Source organism: Uloborus diversus, chromosome 9, assembly GCF_026930045.1.
Source record: "Uloborus diversus isolate 005 chromosome 9, Udiv.v.3.1, whole genome shotgun sequence".
Classification (NCBI taxonomy): Eukaryota; Metazoa; Arthropoda; class Arachnida; order Araneae; family Uloboridae; genus Uloborus; species Uloborus diversus.
Window position 1 is genome coordinate 146,564,385 of NC_072739.1, and position 19,013 is coordinate 146,583,397.

Genomic DNA, 19,013 nt, shown 5'->3' on the forward strand with positions numbered 1-19,013 from the left:
TATTTTTGATTTACTTGCTTTCTTAAAGTGTTTTTCTATTCTTTGTAGCTAAGCCTAAAATGTGCTGATTTCTTGTTGTTAAGCCTGAGTGCTCTGTTAAGTGTGTAACTTGTTTATTTTAATTTACTGCTTGTCTTAGGATTTTGTAATTTTTATATCTTTTTCTTCCAATGCTTTCTAATTCTAATAATTAGTTTTATTTCTTCAATTTTGCATTTTTATATTGACTTTTAAGTGTATCATTTTGAGTTAGAATGGGGGTTATATGCATAATGATGGAGGTTAAAAGTGGTAAAGGGGACAAGTGGATTTCTTGTGACCTATGTCAGATGTTCTACTTGTTTAAGGGGAAGGATGAGTCTGAGAAGGATTTCATTTGCACTAATTGTGTTGAACTCTCAGAAATCAGAGTTAGGATGCTTACTTTGGAGGGTGAGTTAGCATTAGGCTGTAGGAGTGTAGATGGGGTAAACACTCCAGAGGGAAAGGGGGAAGTTAGTAAAAAGGAGGTGGGCATTAGCTGTGTGTTAGATAGTGGGAATATTCCAGAGGTAAAGGAGGAAGTTAGTAAAAAGGAGGTGGGCATTAGCTGTGTGTTAGATAGTGGGAAAATTCCAGAGGTAAAAGGGAAAACTATTGCTGAGGTGACAGACTGGGAAACTAAATAAGGGTATAATTTTGGGAGATTCAATGGTGCGTGAGGTGGGAAACTCAATAGGCAGAGTTAGACGTAAGGTGGCTAGATGTTGTTTGTCAGGGGCTCGGGTGAGAGATGTAAATAGGGTTGCTGAAAAGAAGGGGGTATTCAATAAAAGGACGAAATTACTTTGTGGGTGGGAATTAACGATGTAGGCCATAGTAACAACGATGAGTTTACAAAGGAATGGGATTCCCTGTTGGACAAAGCACCAAACTGTTCGGCAAATGTCCAAGTGGTTGGTTTGCTTCCCAGGTATGGAGTGCATAAGAGTTGGTTAAACCAACGGGCTAAGTGTATGAACCTGATACTCAAGGAAATTTGCGTTAAGCGTAGTATCAGGTTTATTGATGTGTGGAGTAAATGTAAACGCGATTGGATTGCAAGGGATGGCCTGCATCTGAGCTCTACAGGGGTCAAAATGGTTAGTGGTTTGGTTTTAGAGGCTTCAGAATCAAAAAACTAAGTTGGAATGGGGGGCATGGTTTTAGGAGCAGAATTCGAAAGGGTATTAACTATTTGGATTTTAGTAGAAACGGAAATAGGGTGGCTAATAAGAGAAAAGATTTTCACAGTTGGGATTCAAATAATCGTGCAGCATTAAATAAAAGTAAGATGGGCTTAAGGTTTTTTATACAAATGCTCATAGTATTAGAAACAAGATGGAAGAATTGAAAAGCATAATTATAGATGAGAGGTTGGATATTATTGGAGTTACTGAGACATGGGCTACCAAAAGTGATGATGATTTATTATCTATTGCTGGGTATAATTTGTTTAGACAAGATAGAGTAGGTAAAAGAGGTGGTGGGGTTTTATTTTATGTCAGAGACACTTTAATTTGCGATGAATTGGTAATTAATAATAAACCTAATGAGATTAATATGATTTGGCTGGAGTTGATTAGTAATAAGGGTAAAAAACTAGGTTTAGGGAACATTTATAGGCCACCCAACTTAAGCCAGGGTCAAGATGAACAGATGTTTAATATTATTAGTGACATTTCAAGCAAGGGGTCAGTCATTATAATGGGACATTTTAATTTTCCAGGAATTGATTGGAATAATTTTTACCATAGTAATAGCAGAGAAGAGGAATTTTTGAAAGTAATTGCTGACTGTTTTTTAGATCAAATTGTAACTCAGGGTACTCGACAGGACGTGATTTTGGATCTAGTTTTCTGTGATATGGAAGGTTCTGTTCAGGGGTTATGTGTAGGGGAACACATTGGAGACAGTGACCACAACAGTATTAGGTTTGGGATTAAATTTGATACGCACAAAGTAAAGAATATTAGGTTTGTGCCCAACAGGGCCGCGCCAAGCCTGATCGGCGCCGTTGTGCAAATGCCCTTTGAGCGCCTTTATGCTCTGGCGTTCGAGGAGTAGGTTTTGTAGACAAATATAATATTTAAAAAAAAAAAAAATACGTTTGGCATTCAATTTATACAAAAAAATAATGTGTGAATATTTATTTAATTTCGCAATATGGTATACGTTTTTACTTCATATCTCGAAGTTAATCCGAGTTCAGCAGCTGCTCTGATATGCTAATAATGCGTTTTGGAAGAAGAAAATATTTTAATATCTAAGTTACATAAAGCCGCTTTGAATCTAATCTCTAAATAATGAACAGTTAATAAAACTTTTATGAATGTCAAAACATGACGACAGGAGCAGTGGCGCAACTAGAAAATAGTTTTAATGGGAACAAACTGAAAAGAAAAAAAAATATCTTAATAAGAGGTGTCCGGAGGTTCTCCCTGGAAAATATTTGAAACTTTTAGTTCGAAAAACGCAATTTTAGACGGTCTTTTATGGTGTTATTGGAAAAAATGGTACAAGGGGCTCCACGGGAACTTATAGAAGTTGAAGCCTTAAAATGTGATTATAGGCCATATTTATTGACGTTACAATGAGGAATGGAACTCGGGGATTCTACCTGATCTTTTTTTTTTTTTTGAAAATAAATAGAAATCAATTTCCCTTTTCTCCTCTTCAATTTTTCGAAATTGAACTTTCATAAAGGCAATTGTAGACAACTTTGAAGATTTTTCAAGAAGGAAATTCTGGAGCTCTCCCCTGGAAAATTTTTCAAAATTGAAGTCCTAAAAACCTAAGCAGTATTCTAGGACATTAGGAGAAGTGGTTCAGAGACTATTCCAACTTAATTTTTTCAAACTAGAAAAAATAAAAACAATAATGAAAATAGAAAAGAAATAGGACGGAGGGGGAGTAGCTGACCAATTAGCTGAAAAGAAATTAAAGTTTTACCGCAACATCATTATTTTTTCCTTATTAAAATCTCATTGTTTTCCAAAGATGCGTCCCACCCCCCTTCAATAGTAAATATTTTTAATTCATCTTAGTTGAAAAACGTTCAACTAAGCCTGGGAGGCCATGGGTCGGTGCAACCAGAGGAGTGCCCAGTGGACCCCTACCTCCCTCTGGTTGAGCCACGGAACAGGAGGGTAATAATTATGTTTATAAATTGAAGGATAATATTGTAGAGAATATTCCACCTTAAAATCTGAAACTGAAACTTGCGGGTAAAACGAATAATTCTAAAATACGAAATCGTTAAAAAGGCATTGAATTTATTATCTAAAACAAACACATTGTCCAAAGCTATTTCTTCAGTTTAATCTGGATGTCTAGATCTCTCTCTGTCAGGATCTCTGTGAATCGCATAGCACCTAGACCGTTCGGCCGATTTTCATGAAATTTGGTACAAAATTAGTTTGTAGCATGAGGGTGTACCTCGAAGCGATTTTTTGTTCTTTTTCTCTTCCAATTTTAAGAACACTTTACCGAGAAAATCATCACAACGTGGACGAATAAATTACGAAATTATTATAACGTGGAACCGTAACAGGGGCAAGCAAATGAATATAGCAAATAGGCGAGAAATTCATCATCCATTATTTGTAAATATACAGGCGAACCAAATGACCTTTTAATTTTTTCTATTACGGGCAAAGCCGTGCGGGTACCACTAGTACACAAATAGCTGAAGAAAAAGGGGGTGGAGGAATTGAGTAATTAATGTCAAGTCGTTAACTTTCGGAACTAAAAACTTAATCTAAATTATTGTCTACAATATATGCATATTACGCATAAATAATATGTAAATGTGCTTACCGTAGTTTTTAATGTATGATAACATGCTGCAGTGAAATTACCACGAACAATAGTTAAAAATCACAAAAAGACATATTCCACGAATTTTAATATAGCATATTCATCGCAAGAACCATAATAGGGAATAGCAAATTTCTTGCGTTGCTTCGTATGCTCAACCTTGTGAAATTATAGAAATACCGAAATAGCATTCATGGCTCCACATATGAAGAAAAATGCTAATGTATGGATTAATTAGCATCATGTGTTTTCAGTGTAAAAGATTACGCTTTTGAATAGCATACTTAGACGTAAAAAAGCAATAATTTTTCCTTATAGATAGGCAGCAAGGGGGATTGCTTGTTTTAATGAGCAGTATAATTTCATCGCTACTTTTATAGATATAATGAAAAGTTCAATTTTATTTATTTATTAATATCTTTTTGGTAGGGAAACTTTTCTCTCCCATTTGGAGCATTTTTCATTCGTAGAGCTTGGCGCCTTTTTGACTCTGGCGCCGTCGTGCACCGCACGACCTTGCACATAGGGACGGCGCGGCCCTGGTGCCCAATTTCAGAAATACTGATTTTGTGGCACTTAGGCAGAGTTTGAAAGCAGTTTTTTCTTCTGGATTGGACAATAGCGATGTGAATCTTCAGTGGGCAGAGTTTAAGGAAAAGCTAGCGAAAACGGTTGGGGATCAGGTTCCTTTTAGGAGAAAGGGTGTCAACACTAAAATTTGGCCAATGTGGGGGAAACTCCAGGGAAACTAAAGACGCTCTAAATTACAAGCAAGCTGCTTTTCATAGGTTTAGAGAAACTGGTCACAGTGCAGATGGCTCCAATATTGTAAGGCAAGGAGTAAATTTAAGTATTTGGTACGGATTCAGAAAAGAGAGTTGGAGCAAAGACTGGCAGATAACATAAACAGGAATCCCAAGAGGTTTTTTGCATACGCTAATTCGGGGGAAGTTCGAAATAGTCATATCGGGCCACTGGTTGATGAGCACGGAATTTTAATTCAGGACGATAGTGATATTGCTAATGTTCTTAATAACTTTTTTTCGAGTGTTTTTAACGATAACTGTATCTCAACAGTTGACACCAACAAGACACAAGCTATAGTACAGCTTGAAGACTTCGTATTTTCCAGGGATGACGTTTTACTTCATTTGAAAAAAAATAAAGAGACTAAGGCTCCGGGACCTGATAATATTTATCCAAAAATTTTAGTTGAATGTGCGGAGGAATTAGCAGATGTAATCGTAAATATTTTCAATGCTTCTTATAACTCGGGGACAGTGCCAGAGGACTGGAAGCTGGCTAACATTACACCGCTCTTCAAGAAAGGGTCTAAAGGGAGTGCGGGAAATTATAAACCTGTGAGTCTAACTTCGGTGGTTTGCAAAATTTTTGAAACATTGATAAAAATTAAGATAGTAAATTTTCTAGAGACTAATAATCTATTGACTAGTTTTCAGTACGGTTTCAGGAAAGGCAAATCTTGTGCAACTAATTTATTACATTTTTATGACAAAGTTACCATGGCTTTGGACAATAAGAAGCCTGTAGATGTTGTTTACATTGATTTTCAAAAAGCTTTCGATAAGGTACCGCATGTTGCTCTACTTAGCAAATTAGCTGATTTAGGAATAGGAGGGAAAACTTTCATTTGGGTAAAAAACTGGCTGACCGGAAGGAAACAAAGGGTAGTTGTAAGGGGAAATTACTCTAATTGGAGTGAGGTTTTAAGCGGGGTTCCTCAAGGATCAGTGTTAGGGCCTGTTTTGTTCATTGTTTTTATGAACGATATTCACAAAAATATTTCTGGGAACATGAATTGTTTTGCTGATGATGTCAAAGTTGTGGGGACTGTAGATAATGAAGAAAAAGCAAAACAGCTGCAATAGGATCTAGATCATATTACGGAGTGGGCTGATAAATGGGGTATGGCTGTTAATGTTGGGAAATGTCAAGTGCTACATTTAGGGCATGGAAATAAGTGTACAAGTTATTATTTGTAAGGTTCAGTCATTAGTCAGGCAGACAAAGTTACTGATCTGGGGGTCTTAATAAGTCAGGATTTAAAGTTTAGCCAACAGTGCAGCATTGCTAGTAACAAGGTTAATAAGATGCTTGGGTTTATCAATAGATCTATTTCAAACAAATCTAAAGAAGTTCTTCTGCCCTTATATAGAAGTTTGGTAAGACCTCATTTGGAGTATGCTGTTCAGTTTTGGTCTCCTTATCTTAAGAAAGACATTAATGTATTGGAAAGGGTTCAAAGGCGAGCTACAAGGCTAATAAATGGACTTTCTCACTTAGACTATGATTCCAGGCTTAGAAGGTTAAAAATGTACAGTCTTGTGCAAAGAAGAGACCGAGAGGGGACATGATTCAGTTGTTTAAATTTATTAAAATGAAAGATGTTACGGGGCTGAAGTTTAGCACTGAAAACAGGACAAGGGGTCATTGTTTTAAGCTATTTAAATCCCAGGCTAGCATGGATATTAGGAAAATTTATTATTATAGCAGGGTAGTGGAACCTTGGAACAGTTTACCGGAAGAGGTGGTAATGAGCAAGGGAGTAGATAGTTTTAAGAGGGCCATTGATCTTCACTGGGGATTGTAAATTGACTAGGACCAGTCTAGCTGGCCCCAGAGCCTGTTGCTGGTCGTCACTTTTGTATTTGTATTTGTATAAATTCATTTATTATTAATTTAAAAAAATATATCACACACAGTTGATAAGGCAATTCAAGAGAATTTCATGCAGTTTCATTTACTATTTAACTTAAATACATTTGGGGGAAAAAAAAGTTTCACAAAATTTTAAAACTTGAAAACTCAACCGTTTTTGAGAGAATTTTGAAATCAATACATGACTTTTAATGTATTGTAATAAAAAATACAGCGAAATTTTTTAGACTGGCTCATGAAAAGAACTGCAGCTGTTAAATATTTTCAGCAAAATTAGCAAAAATGTTTTCCTTGTTTTTTTTTTGCTCTACTGTTGATAAGACCTTCGTGGTTTCATGAATAGCTCTGAAACAATTTGAATGTAATCATTCAAGTACATTAAATATCATACATTCATTGAAAAAATTTTAAAGTGTTTAAAAAAATTGAATTTAATGAAGGTGGAAGCCTTTCTTTTTTAAATACAGACATCTCAATTGTTTTAGCATTTTATAAAGAGTACACATCGACTATTTATAATTTAAGTCAGGATTATGAATTTAACCAGTAAAGACATATATAAAACAGTCCAACCAATGAACGATAAGATAAACAAAATATAGACAAAAAAAAAACCGGATTAACATAAAAAAAAATGGACAACCTGTTAGAGAGCTTTATAAAACTTTTGACCAATAACGATATGATATTTTGTTCAGCTGACTTAATCAAATAGCAGTGCGCGAACAGCTGATTCTAAACATAATCTTTGAAGTAAAGGATTAGTTTTTTTTTGTAAAGAAGGAAATTCTTCCAATATAAAAAGGAACTTTTTCCAGATGCACTCACTACTCAATTAAAGGTCTTATTCTTGAATGTTAACTCATATTCAACAGAAATTAGCTAGAAATAAATTGGCACAAGAGAAATTTATATTAGAAATTATTATGTATTAAATTATTCACTTGAAGTATTTATTATTAAGTTAAATGTTAATCATTTTTTTATGAAGCGCTGTTTAAATTGCATTAAATATCATTAAGAATATGAAAAATTGCAGAATTCGCTCTTTTCCATCTACAAAATAATTTACCATGAGAATGATTTTTAAAATAACTTCAATTTAAATCAAAACAATGTCGTAAAACATGCATTTTTTGCCCAAAGATGGCGCCACCTCTTTTTATTTCAAAGCATAGTAGCTCAAAGGCAGCTTTCATTTGTTTTGCAAAGGAATGAAATTGATTGGAAATAATAATGCTGTTTTTGCCAGCAACATTCAATTAAAGATATCATTTGCAAATGCTTATTCGTATTTAGCAGATTACAAACAAAAAACACAGTGCGAAAGACGACTAGCAACATATTACAATGGCGTCTTTGAAGCTTTGGTTGACACTAGAATAAGCCAATGAGAGGGCCTGAAATTTTCCTATGACCGAACAGGAGTAAAGGTAGCTTATATGCAGCGTGGGTTTCCGTTAGGAGAGGGGAGGTGGGAAGCAGGGGAATTCCTATGGGAGGTCACAGGACGTCGCCGTGACCTCTAAAAAAGTTCTTATCCGACAAGTTTTGACTAATGATTCGAAAAATTTGGAAACAGAGACGCAATTTTCCAATTAATGGCGTAACCAGTGCTCACGTTAGACGGGGAAAGAATGGGATTGCCGATGGGAGGTCAGCAAAGGTCGCTGACCTCCGAAAAAGTTTTTATTTGACAAATATTGACTGATTTGAAAAACATGGAATCAGTGAGACAGTACTGCAGTGGATATTTTCATAGATGTAGGAATGTATGCATGCTTGTATTTATTTAAGTCACTTTTCAAACATTCAGTAAAATTCATTTTGATTCAGAATTTTCTCCCTCCCTATAAAAGTTACGCACGAGACACTCCTAGAGGCAAGGTCACTTCCAACTTGAAAAAAGTAATTAATACTATAGACATTATGATGCAATAGGAATATACAAGGGCCCAAATTTATGCGTAGAAGTCAACTTTTTCAAAAAAAAAAAAAAAATGTTTTAAATTGGATTGGCATAAAAATGGAAGAACAAGCGTAAGGACTAGTGTGTGATAACGAATTTGTTCTGATCAGGGGTGCCCCAAACTAAAAACTGCAGAAGTGGAGGAAGGGGGAGTGGGATTCCCCTAATTTACTGAATTAAGTTAAATTTATCGAATAATAAAAAACGAACTTGCTCACATGTACCAACATGCAATGAGAGAAGGTATCAAGCATCTTTGAAAAAATAATACCAAAAAGAATCTTTTTTTTGAGGTCACAGTGACCTCCCTTCGGGGTGCTCCTGGCATGATCTATTTGTAGCGTATCGCACTACTTTTTTTAAAAAAGTAGTGTAGTGAGTAGTTAACTACAAAAAAATAGTATTTTGTAGCGATTTCTGGAAACTACTTTTAAATAAACTGAAAACAAAAGAAAAAAAAGGTTCAAACGAAATTGATTGGCTCAAATTTTACACAAGTACATCAGCGGATGCAATGAGAAATAAGACTCATAAAAATTCGGAACGGAAAGTAACTATAGGGGGCGCTATTTAAATAGGAAAACAGAAGACAAACGTCAGGAAGGGGGCGTGACCAGACGTCAATGGTGCGCGCGCATGTCTCACAAGCAGGATGCGAATGATCGTGATTCGTAAATAGGATGAAGTGACAAGCAGTGACAAGAAAAGTATTTTTATAATGCGTTTATCAGATATAGCAGGAGTTTTTACTCTTAAACGATAGCTTCTGCAGACATAACAGGTTGAGATCTTTTCATATTCGTTCAATAAATTGATATCCACGGATGTTTTTTTTTTCTGCTGCTCAAAAACTCAACACACAGATCTACGTGCAAATAGCATGCTATCCTATTTAGATTCTCTCGCCAGATGGCGTGTTACTTACTTTCAGTTCCGAATACGAGCTGACCTCGGGCATTTCATTTTGATGCCACACGTTCTATCTGTTTGACGCCATTAGTTTTTTTGCCGTTGTAATTTTCATATTTCACCAATATTCATATTGCAAAAAGCACTTATTTTCGCGAAAATAAAGATATCGGTAATTTCGGGAGTTGAAAATTTGGTGAATTTTATATGAACTGACCGAAGATTAAGAAACAAAAATATTTTAGCGAGGCTTAAATTTTTGACAGTATTCACCAAATAAAAAAAAGCTACTTAAAATGTTATAGAAATGGATGAAATTGAACTGTTCTGGAGGACTTACAATAAATACGAGCATTACAGTGTGTGAGAGTATGATAACGGACATTTTTCTTAATGTCTTCTGATGAGCTAATTTATCAATCTTTTTTGTTCAATTCTCTTACGGTGTGTGTGTGTATCAGGATCCCCCCCCCCCAAAAAAAAAAATCGAAAGTTGATTTTTCAAGTCGCTTACTCTCTTATATTTTATCCTTTTACATCAAAAAAAAAAAAAAATCATATAATTTGAACAACGGCAGCAAGTGCCGATTATGTCTGAAAGTGTGAATCAGCACTTGTGTAATGCTAGGCCAAATCGAAATAAAATGTTTTTTTAGAAACTCAAAATTTCTGTTGATAAAACGTTACTCCTATACCCCACCTATGCACCACACAGGCCGAGGACTGCTGATGACCTTTGAAAAAAGTGAGAAAGGTGACAAATTTGAAAACAAAGGTGACTAAAAAGGTGACAAAAAAGTAACTAAAAGGTGACCAAAAGCAATTTGTTAAGAACTCAAAAAACAGAAAAGGATTATCCCTTTTTACTGACTTTTACCCAAATAGCCTACATACTTTTTGTAAAGATTCCTTTACAATTTTGGAAATGAATATTATAGGGCTAGAAGTAGTAAAATAAAAATTTTAAGACATTTTCAAAAACTTTCAGTGATTGTAACCTGTAAATATATTTAATCAACATAATAAAACTTGAAATTGTGAAGTAAAGAGCAAGATGACGCATTTATTGAACATATAATTTATATTATTCAATCACATTTTTAGTATTGTTTCTTCTCTTTTTTTTTAGCTTGTTGAAAATATATCAGCATTCTTTCTTTTTTCTTAGTAAATACAAAGCATAAATATTAAATCGAAAGTCTTGACAATAGAGAATAACTGAGAAAACCAATTTGAAAAAATCAGACTTTAACAAAATGATAATTGTACTTACAATGCAAAAATAAAATGTTGAAGTATGAAACTGAAAATATCATTTCATATCCCTGAAAATGTTCATAATTTTTTCTTTCTTGTTTTTATTTTTTTTTAGCAAGCTCTAAAAATATTCCATGACATGTCCATGGGAGGTAAAAAATGTAGTGTTAAATCAAGTTATTAAAAATGCTTCAATGCTTTTTGCAAAAATTATGAAAATAATTTTTTTCTACTTTTAAAATATTACTTAGAATTTTTTTATTTTTTTTTTCTGAAATCCTCATACTTTCATTAATATTAGTGTAAATTTTCATAAAAAATTGCCTGAAAAATAAATGAAATATAAATTATTTTCAATCAACGAGCAGAATCGTCATAGTTTGGAAAATACCAAATATTCAAAATTTCGACTGGCTGTAAAATGAAAACTAAACCAGACTGAGAAGAAAAAATTGATGTGGATACTTTTCTACATTAAAGGACTAAACTCACCAAGTTTTATCAAAATCCGTGTCGGTGGGTGTCAAAATGCCATTTTTTTGGTTGAATTGACATGGAATGACCCTGCTTTAATAAAATCAATCTCGCCATTACATAAAATAAAGCTTTTGGAAAGCATCTGTTTCTAAAAGCTTTATTTTTACTGGAACTAGCCATAATAAGGGTTGAAACCTAATAAAAAAGACTTTCGGAGATTCTCTGAGACGCACCAAAAAAGGAAATGTTTAGAAATGTTTACACAGACCAAGTTCACTTCGCATTTGCGCAGCAAAAATGGAACCCAAACTAACCATTTCTGTGCAAACACAAAGTGAAACTACAAACGCAAGTCAACACTTTTCACTATTCCCCACTCAAAGAAGACATCGAGGCATGCCTCCTTAACCCATCACCCCTTTTTCAAATCGAATTCCGTGAGATTCAAAGACTCCAGATAATGTTACTTGATAAACACAGAAGACAACTTGCATTCGATGATCGCTCACTCAACAAAGTGTGCAGAAAGGAATTGCGCAGCTGAACTTCAGTCAAACAATGCTCTATGGCCAGAAACACGATAGGAAACAAAATGGCGCTTAGACGAGACTTGCAGAAAATGCGTCTGACGGTCGAAGGGGATAGAAAGACTGGTTCTCCTCATAGGGTGCAATTGCAGGCAATAAAAAAAAATCCCTGATTTCCCGGCAGCATAGCTATTTTTCTTAAACAACAACAAGATGGATGGGGGGGGGGGAGGGCAGTGGCGCAGCGACACAATTTTTCTGGGAGGGGTTTTCAAAATCGAAAATTGTTGCTTTCTTTCCCATTCATTTACAATGCGTAATTATTCAATATCAAAGAGTTTCTATAGATTAGTAATTATTCATTCAAAGTACTTGCTCAAAAACAATAATTCGTATTGATATCACTATGAAGCGAAGAAAGTGAAGAAAAGCACAGAATATTAATCATTAGTTTTATTTTAATCTTATATTCATTGTTTCTGTTTTTTTTTTGAGTTTTCTGTGTGTTTTTTTTCTTTTTTTTTTTTCGCAAGATCATTTAAAACCTCCTCTTCAGATACATTCATGTCTTTATGAATGTCAAATGCTAGCTAATACGGTTTCGATCTTTTGATGAGAATTGGTAAAGAGCCTCAGAAAATCTAGTACGGTAGCTCTCTCTCTCTCTATCTCTCTCTGTAGGCTTCCTCTCTCTAGATTTCCCTAAAAAGGATTTATTCAGTGATGGACATGCTGAGGGACCATGAGCTTAATTGACACGATTTTAGCTATCTTATACCAGTGGGGACATAGGGTGCTCATCATGAAATATAACTTCTATATTTAAGAATTGAAAAGTAATTTCTGACTGCTTCCCAATCATTAAAAGCAGTAAGATATTTTGTTGAAACTTATTCCGCTTGGAAAAGCTCAAATACTCTGCTCTTTTCCCTTGACTTTAACGGAGGAAATGAATGTCCTTGTGTTCTGGGAGGGGTTTTAACCCCAAAACCCCTCACGTGGCTGCGCCACTGGGGGAGGGGGGAATATTTAATGCTACTTTTTAAATTAATTTCACTGTTAAAGCTATCATTCAGATACTTTTCAAGGATTTAATTATTTAAAAAAAAATAATCCTACGACACATTTCAAGAAAGGTGACAAAAGTTGCAAAAGGTGACTAACAGTAACCAAATTTTCAAAAGGTGACTAAAGGTGAGAAAGGTGACTTACTCCTCCGCCTGACCACAAAAACATTTATTCAAATTAAAAACCATTTAGATATCCCACACGTGCCTAACATTTATAATTTTCTTCAAAAAATTAAGTTTTTGATACATATTTTCAGAAATGTAAGATTTTACGAAATGAACAAGCTGAAAAATAAACAGTAAAGTAGAAAGGTAGTTAATTAGCGTTAAATAGAAATTTTTGTTTTCCTGTAATTTTGAAGTCTCCCACATAGTACTCAAAGATCTGGTTTTTTTTTTTCAGGTTGAGTTAAATTTTTCATTTAAAAAATATATTTTTTAAATTATTCGTTTTTACTTGTTGATCTGCAAATGTGTTCGCCAGTAATTTTTGAACTTGATATTCTATTTAATTTTATATATAATTTTTTAAAAGATAACTGGAAAAAATCAATTTTTTAAATAAAATTATTAATTTTAGGTCAAGTGTGGCATATCTAAATGTTTTTTAATTTGATAAATGTTCTTGTGGTACATGTGGGGTGTTGGGTATAGGGGCAATGTTTTATTAACAGAAATTTCGAGCTTCTAAAAAAAGTTTTTTTTTTTCGATTTGGCTTAGCATACAAGTAGTTTTACACTTTCAGGTGCAAGTTGGCACGTGTTGCCGTTGTGTAAATTATAGGGTCTGGTGGGGGAAAGTGGTCAATGGGGTAAAGTGGTCATTCGTCAAATGAATTGCTATAGCTTGCAAATAAATGTTCGAATGAATGTGAAAATTTTATTATAGAGTATGGCAGTTAGAAACTACATTTTGAATACAAAATTTTACAACTGCCAAAATTTTATTTGGTAAAAAAAAATATTTTGTGTGAATATGAAAAGTTTTTAAAGCTAAACACCTCTTTTAACTTCCTTGGGAAATTTTGTTTGTTAGAATTATGAACAGATTAACTGCATAGGAAGCTTCCTACATGCCTCAAGAACTTGTTCTCATTAGCAGTTAGCTGAATCTCTTTTAGATAATTTTTTAGAACAATTTAAGTAAGATGGGGTAAAGTAGTCATAATATTAGGCTTAACAAATATTGTTATTCTAATGTCACTTAATCGTTAAGTATAAGGCAGATATAAATTAAATATTGATTTCACTTAATATGTATTGTTTTTACAGTAAACGGGGTTAAATATACAAGTATATGCATATGCATACGCATATACTCGTGTAAGCCCGTATATAGGATTCACATAAATGCACCAATAAATACATATATGGGTATCTGCAAGTATTTTTAATCTATACAGATATACATTCGACTATTACATGTATATACTCACTTATACTTGTATATATATATATATATATATATATATATATATAAACACTTATATACTCAAGTAGACACGAATATACGCGTACGTACTCGAGTAAACACTTACATACAAGCATATGATATACAAGTGAACAGGGTGAGTTTAAACTTTTGGGCAAATTATTGAAATGTGTTAGAGGAGAGGATAAGAAGCTAGGAATCATAAGGAACATATGATCACAAACACAATGCTGACGCGCTACATGCACGCAAAGCCAGAAACTGATGGATGCAAAACAGGTCACAAATTTATATTACACACAGAAAATTTTACACAACATTTTAGGTCTCAAAAAAGTTTTAATGCGATTGATGAAATTTGCGACCTGCAGGTATAATACATGTGCGTTGCAATCACAAAGCACTTTCTGTTGCAATAACGACACTTTTGAAAAAGTTCCATCTATCGCTGCGCCTTTGCTGCGACTACAAGCCGTAACTTTTAACAACTGCTCTAAATATTTCTTAAAAACTAAAATGTTGGGTAAAATCATCTTTGTGTAACGAAAAGCGATTTGTTTGCATTCATCAGTTTCTGGCTTTGTGTGCATGTAGCGCGTCAGCTAACGTAAGTTCCTTATAATTCTTTGCTTCTTATTCTCCCCTCTCAAACTCCTTAGATTTTTACCCAAGACCTTGGATTCATTCTGTAGGTATAGATGTATATAAGCATAAAAACTCGTGTACACATACATGTACTGATGTATGCAAGTAAATGTACGTATATACGTCTGTACAGGTATATAATCGTGTTTGCACATATACATACGTATATACTCGTGCTTTACAATATATATATATGCGAGTAGACACGTACAAACACGCACTGGACGTATCCACGAATTAACTCGTGTATACTCGTATATGTGTTTATGTACACTTATATATGCGTGTATGCGTCTACTGTTCACGTATATACTCAGATATGCACATATGTACTCGAGATACAAGTGCATACACGCATATGATGTTCGTTTACACGCGTATATACCTGTACGTACAAGTGACACCTATATACTCGTGTAGACACGTATACACTCCTATAGGTAATCACGTATACCTGCTTATATACTAGTGTAGACACGTATACACAACTGTAGGTACTCACGTATACATGCTTATATACTAGTGTATACACGTATATACTTGAGTAGGCTCGTGCATGCATGTATCTGATGCATACATGTATCTACTCAGATATGAACGTGTTTACTAATGTTTACACGACACGTATATACTCGTGTATACACACATATGCTTGTGCATATACTTGTAATCATAAAAATAACAGAAATATACAAATATTAGCGTTGTTTATAATGGTTTTGCATCTATTTTTAACTATGACCACTTTACCCCATGCTATGACCACTTTCCCCCACCCCATGGGGTAAAGTGGTCATAAATACAAAGGGAAAAGAAAGTGTCATCAAACTACTTAAATCAATATTTATTTTCCTAAAACTCAGTGTACTGTGTTCTTTAATAATGCAATGTAAAATAAAAACAAAAAAAGTTTAAATGTTTAAAGAATTTATTGTATCTATTATTCACATAAGTTGAAAACCTACGATTTTATGACCACTTTACCCCACCAGACCCTATGAAACTTTTTCTCACGATTGTTTTGACACAAGAGGAAAAATACAAGAGTGTATGCGACTTGAAAAATTGACTTGCATTTTTTGAGGGACAACCTATTGTGTATGCTTTTTATTTACTTATTTTTTGGAAAGTAGCGAAGTAGCGACTACATATCAAAAGTAGTTTGTAGTTGCTACATTTTGAAAAAAGTAGTTGTTGTAGTTAACTACATTTGTAACAAAGTAGTTGTAGTTGTAGTTTGCTACAAAAAAAATGTAGTTTTTCTAACCACTGGGTTAAACATGAGCCAAATTTACTATATTTAAAAAAAAAAAAAAAAAAATTTGTTTTTTTAATTGGAAGGTTTTGAGTAATTTATTTGGGACTTAAATTAGCACTTTTCTTGATATTCACCCAATACAGTTTCCAAAAAAAAAAAAAAAAAAGAGTAAACACAGCTGGTTGGTTCTTATGATACAAAATGGTTTACTGAACACAAAAAAAATCAGTGCTACTTAAAGAGTCGTCTGGTGTTGATTCAAAAAGAAGTAATCTAGTTAAAAATTCTTAAAGCAAGTAAAAACATATTTTAAAGGACTACTCTTCCAAAATAATAAGAAATAATTTATTAGCAGCTCTCTCTTTTTTAAAATGTAAAATATTTTAAAAGTAAAATCTACTAAACAACAGCAATAGATCGATTGGTATCATTTTAAAATGATTAAGATTTTTAAGGCAGTTCAAATATTCAAAAATTTAGACTTTCAAAAAAGAACACCATTTAAATATTTTATTTTATTATTAATAAATAAATTACATATTAATATGAATTAAGGCCTTGAGTTATGCTGAAATATATGTGCATGGAAACAAGACCAATAGAAACAGCACTTGCTGCTTTAACAGCCAGGATAGCCCAAGCTCCAAGTCCCAAAATCGTAGTAAACAACCTAAAATCAAAATAACATACATAATTTACTAAATCTAAGCAACTACAAATAAATCACAATAAATTTGAAACACAATACAGTCAAACCTCCCTTTACGGACACTCCCAAATAGCGGACACTCCCTGTTAGAGCACAGTTTCTGAATTTCCAGACCCTCGAGATGGGTGTATAATGTATTTCACTCCTCGTTAGAGGACAGTAAATCAGCCGAGTTTCATTTTATTTTTCTGTGTCTGACAAGATTTTGCTCAGCACTGCTTTTGTGGCAAGCATTTTTCTACTCCGTTACGATGTTCTGAGACTAACCAGTACCGATAGGAGGATTAACACCACTATTTCTCCGAAAACAGGAGTCATTCAAGTAGAACTTTTAAGTCGAAGCTTATGAAAGCTTTGTTTTCATTCCATGCACGAAATTCCAGCAAAAAAAAAACAGAAGAAAAAAAAACTTTCTCCTTTCACACAGTACTTCCTTTTATCAGTTCGCATGACAGAGGGATTCATTCAAAAGGAAAAAACTCTCGTGCAACTTAACCGTATACGCCCCCCTTCTCCAACTAGATTTCAGGAGACAAGCGTCAGCGCCGTGTCCTTTTTGATAGACATCGGTAAACGATATTTATCCGCGTTCTCATTCCTAATGTAATGTAATATAAAATTTACTTTATTCAAATTAGATTAACTTCTCAACTCTTTCGGCACGTGTAAAGTTTCAGTTTTAGGTTGGCATCCTTTGATGCCCAATCATATGCAAATGAGGCAAGTATAAATAGTGAACGATTCCAATCGTTCTCTCTCTCTCTTCTTTTGTGTTTGTCAGCCTCTTGTGAGTTAGGTCCGATAGGTGTTGGGGAGTTGCGAACTCCACCTCCGCTTATGGCCAGGGTTTATTCTTATAAACTTATTTTGTTAGTTTATTTATTTTAGTTTCCATGGACCAATAAATTTTTGGTAAGATTTTAAACAAGTTTCCAATGTTCATTTCTTCACATTAACATTTGATTCTGCACCTTCCACTGCGTGATATTATCTCTGCTTGTATAAGCATGTAACATTGTTGACTGACTTACCAAATTTAGCCTTTCAGCTTTTCGTTTAAACATCGTAAGTTATCACTTTTCCTCCAGATACTGATGAGGAATCGGCACAGTATTGCCAGGATAATGAGTGAAAAGTAGCCGATTGATACTTCCATAGAAATTGAGGAGTACTTGTGCGCTGATAGTAATTTGGTTACCGAAGATGTAAACTTCGACATCACCAGTCTTCCGGAACTGAGCGATGGAACAGGAGGGGAAGAAAATGAAGAAGAAGATTATGATGAAATAGAGAGGACATTTTGCTATACAGTAGTCAATAGTAAAGATGCCCACTCAAAGTTTAGAGCAGTTTTTCATGAAGGCGGATGATTATGAAGGATTGGAACTAGCCAACAAGCTAAAAATTCATTTAGAAAAAAGAGTTTATTATACCTCTAACCATGCAAAGCAAACAGTTTTAACAATTTTTTTCAAATAAATGATATAGCATATAAAAAATGCCTTTCTATTTATTTTCCTGAAATATCCAGTGGATTATTTACTTATTGGGTAACTTAAGTAGACTATTAAGTATACTTATGTAAGCAGTAAGTATTAAGTACACTTATATAAGCACTACTCATTAATTTAATTTAGAATTATACACTGTATGTGCAGGTTTAAAATAAAAAATTAAAATGTCATTGTAAATTCAGGCTCCCCGTTATCTTCAACTTTGGTCCGGACGGTGTCCGCTATTGGGAGGTTTGACTGTATATAACAGTAGTAGCCGAAAAGTATAAATTGATATATTCTACTTGAACTGTCAACAATGAAAAGGCAGCAAAATAATAATACCATAACTTATAAAAACCCATCTATAGACATCTTGAAAAGAGACAAAGCAGCATCTCTATGTCACATAGTTGCTGCTTCATATGGCATGCCTTACACTTCTAAATAAGAGACTGTATCACTCGTAGTGGAATGTGACCTTAGGTTCCTAGAAAATACTTTTTGTCTTGATGAGGGCAGTTACTCCTCTTATTTGGTCAAAACCCTTTCTAACACTACGCACAATTAATGTCAGTAGGTCAGTTTTACCATATGCTTACATTTCAGTTTTTTTTTTACATTTATTTTTTAATTTGATAATTTCTCTTAGAAATACAAATAGTTGTTAAGTCACACATTTAGGGTATATGAAAAAGTAATTGGTTGGCACTTGGATGCATAATTAAGTATGAAAATACTGTTGTAATGT

The 19,013-nt window shown here is 33.9% G+C and overlaps 1 protein-coding gene across 1 annotated transcript in view; it reads right to left on the minus strand.

Moving 5' to 3' along the window:
- Positions 1 to 16,560: 16,560 nt before the first annotated feature.
- Positions 16,561 to 19,013, minus strand: part of LOC129229439 (BOS complex subunit TMEM147-like) — a 40,306-nt gene continuing 37,853 nt past the window's right edge. Inside the window, 1 exon segment of the mRNA XM_054863749.1 lies at positions 16,561 to 16,730. Within this exon segment, the coding sequence (XP_054719724.1) occupies positions 16,601 to 16,730 (130 nt within the window). The 3' untranslated portion in view covers positions 16,561 to 16,600.